This window comes from Lycium ferocissimum, unplaced genomic scaffold (assembly GCF_029784015.1).
Source record: "Lycium ferocissimum isolate CSIRO_LF1 unplaced genomic scaffold, AGI_CSIRO_Lferr_CH_V1 ctg6237, whole genome shotgun sequence".
Classification (NCBI taxonomy): domain Eukaryota; kingdom Viridiplantae; phylum Streptophyta; class Magnoliopsida; order Solanales; family Solanaceae; genus Lycium; species Lycium ferocissimum.
In genome coordinates, this window is record NW_026726275.1 from 3,282 (window position 1) to 5,687 (window position 2,406).

A 2,406-nucleotide genomic window follows, 5' to 3' on the forward strand; every position below is an offset into this window, starting at 1 on the left:
CAGGAAGTAATTTGTATGACTAATTTTTAACAAGTGTGATGCATTTAATTGTTATTTCAGTTTGAAGTTTCAATGAGCTTGGAGAAATATTTACGTAAACTACCAAAAACAAGTTCAGCGTCTCAAAATCAAAATCAACTACATCGAGATGAAAATGCGGACCAAATATAAATACCATCTCACTCTTCTCTTTGACAAAAATTTGATGTAAATGATCTAAAAGTAGGCCTTTACCAAAGAACTCCAATTTTGGATTATCATCCAAACATTCGTGATGAGATAAGGAGGGCATACATTCAAAAACGTCCTTGCCAACCTCAGGGTCATGTGTTCCCTAAAACTAACTTTTTTGGAATACCATGTCGTTTTGTTTCTGGATGGTTTGATGAATATCCTGATTGGTTGGAATATAGTACAAGTGCAAATGCAGCTTATTGTTTGCCTTGCTATTTCTTCAAAGGCGAAAACATTAATCAAGGTGGCTGTGAAGTGTTTTCGACTATAGGGTTTAGAAATTGGTATAGAAAGGATAGATTTCCAACACATATTGGTCCACCGAATAGCATTCATAATCAATCAAAAAGAAAGTGTGAAGATCTAATACGAGGGAAACAATCCATTCAGGCTGCATTTCACAAGTTGGATGATAAAGGTAAGCATGACTATTTGGTTCGCTTAAATGCCTCAATTGATGTGGTAAGACTTCTCCTAAATCAAGGTTTGGCACTCCGCGGTCATGACGAGAGTGAATCGTCATTGAACAAGGGTAATTTTCTTGAAGTTCTTTCATGGTACGCGGATAGATGTGATGAGATTAAACCTTATGTGTTGGGAAATGCTCCAAAAAATAATAAAATGGCTTCTCATGATATCCAAAAAGATATTGTGACTGTGTGTAAAATTGAAACAATTAAGGGTATAATAGAGGATTTAAATTGTGACTACTTTGCTTTATTGGTTGATGAATCTAGAGATGTGTCACGCAAAGAGCAAATGGCTATTTGCTTGCGATATATTGATAAAAAAGGATTTGTAATGAAGGCATTTATTGGACTTGTTAATGTTAAAGATACTAGTGCTTTATCTCTGAAGAAAGCAATTGTGGATGTGCTTGCTCACCATTCTTTAACTTTATCTTATGTACGTAGGCAATGTTATGATGGGGCAAGCAATATGCAAGGTGAGCTAGGTAGTCTTAAAACATTGATTAAACAAGAAAGTAGATCGGCTCATTCTATTCATTGTTTTGCTCATCAACTCCAATTGACTCTTATCGCGGTTTCTAAAAAGTGTATTCATGTGGGAGAACTTGTACTATTGGTTTCAAATATTTTGACTGTGTTGGGAGCTTCTTTTAAATGTGTGGATGCATTTCGAGAGTCTCAAAAAGAAAAACTCCGAGAGGCATTAGATATGGGTGAGCTAGAAACGGGTAAAGGCCTGAATCAAGAACTTGGTCTTATTAAAGCCGGTGATACTCGTTGGGGATCTCACTACAAGTCATTTGGAAACTTTATTAGTAACTTTGCCTCTATTGTTGATGTACTTGATACTCTTGTTGAAAATGCAAGTACTCCGGATTAAGAAGCAAGCGCATCGGGATTTCTCAGAAGTTGTCAAATGTTTGAGACTGTTTTCTTATTGCATTTGATGACTGATATTTTGGGAATCACATACGATCTTAATGTATCATTACAGAAAAAGGAGCAGAATATTGTAAATGCCATGATTCTTGTTAAGGTAGCAAAGAGAAGGTTGCAAGCTTTAAGAGATAATGAATGGGATCCTCTCTTAAAAAAGAATATTGGATGGGATTCACTTAAAGAAAAGGTTGAAACCTTCTGTATCAAGCGTAAAATTCCATTACCCAATTATGATGATCCATATGCTAACTCTGGGAGATCACGACATAAAGTAGTTGATCATTCAACTTTGCATCATTACCGTGTGAATATGTTTTATAAAATTATTGATTGGCAGTTACAAGAACTTAATGACCGTTTTAACGAGGTGACAAGTGATTTGCTTAATGGAGTAGCTTGCTTGAATCTAATTGATTCATTTTCTAGTTTTGACATAAAAAAGATAGTGAGAATGGCTGAATTATATCCTGATGACTTTGATGGATTTAGCATTAGGGCCCTTGAGGGTCAACTTGCTAATTACATTATTAATGTTCGTGATATTGATAAAAGGTTCTCCAATTTAGGTGGACTTGGGGAACTTTCAAGAAAGTTGGTTGGGACAAAGAGGCATTTAACCTATTTTCTTGTATTCCTTTTGGTGAAGTTTTCTTTGCTTCTACCAGTTGCCACTGCGATAGTTGAAAGAGCTTTTTCAGCAATGAAGTTTATAAAGAATGACTTGCGGAATCGAATGGACGATGAATTCTTAGATGGTTACATG

At 35.5% G+C, this 2,406-nt stretch overlaps 1 protein-coding gene across 1 annotated transcript; it reads left to right on the forward strand.

The window, feature by feature from the left end:
- Positions 1-226: 226 nt before the first annotated feature.
- LOC132045195 (uncharacterized) lies at positions 227-1,584 on the forward strand (the record flags this gene model as incomplete). Its single annotated transcript, XM_059435740.1, has 1 exon — positions 227-1,584. A coding segment is annotated over one exon (1,358 nt), but the record flags the coding sequence as incomplete, so codon positions are not given.
- Between the last annotated feature and the right edge of the window lie 822 nt (positions 1,585-2,406).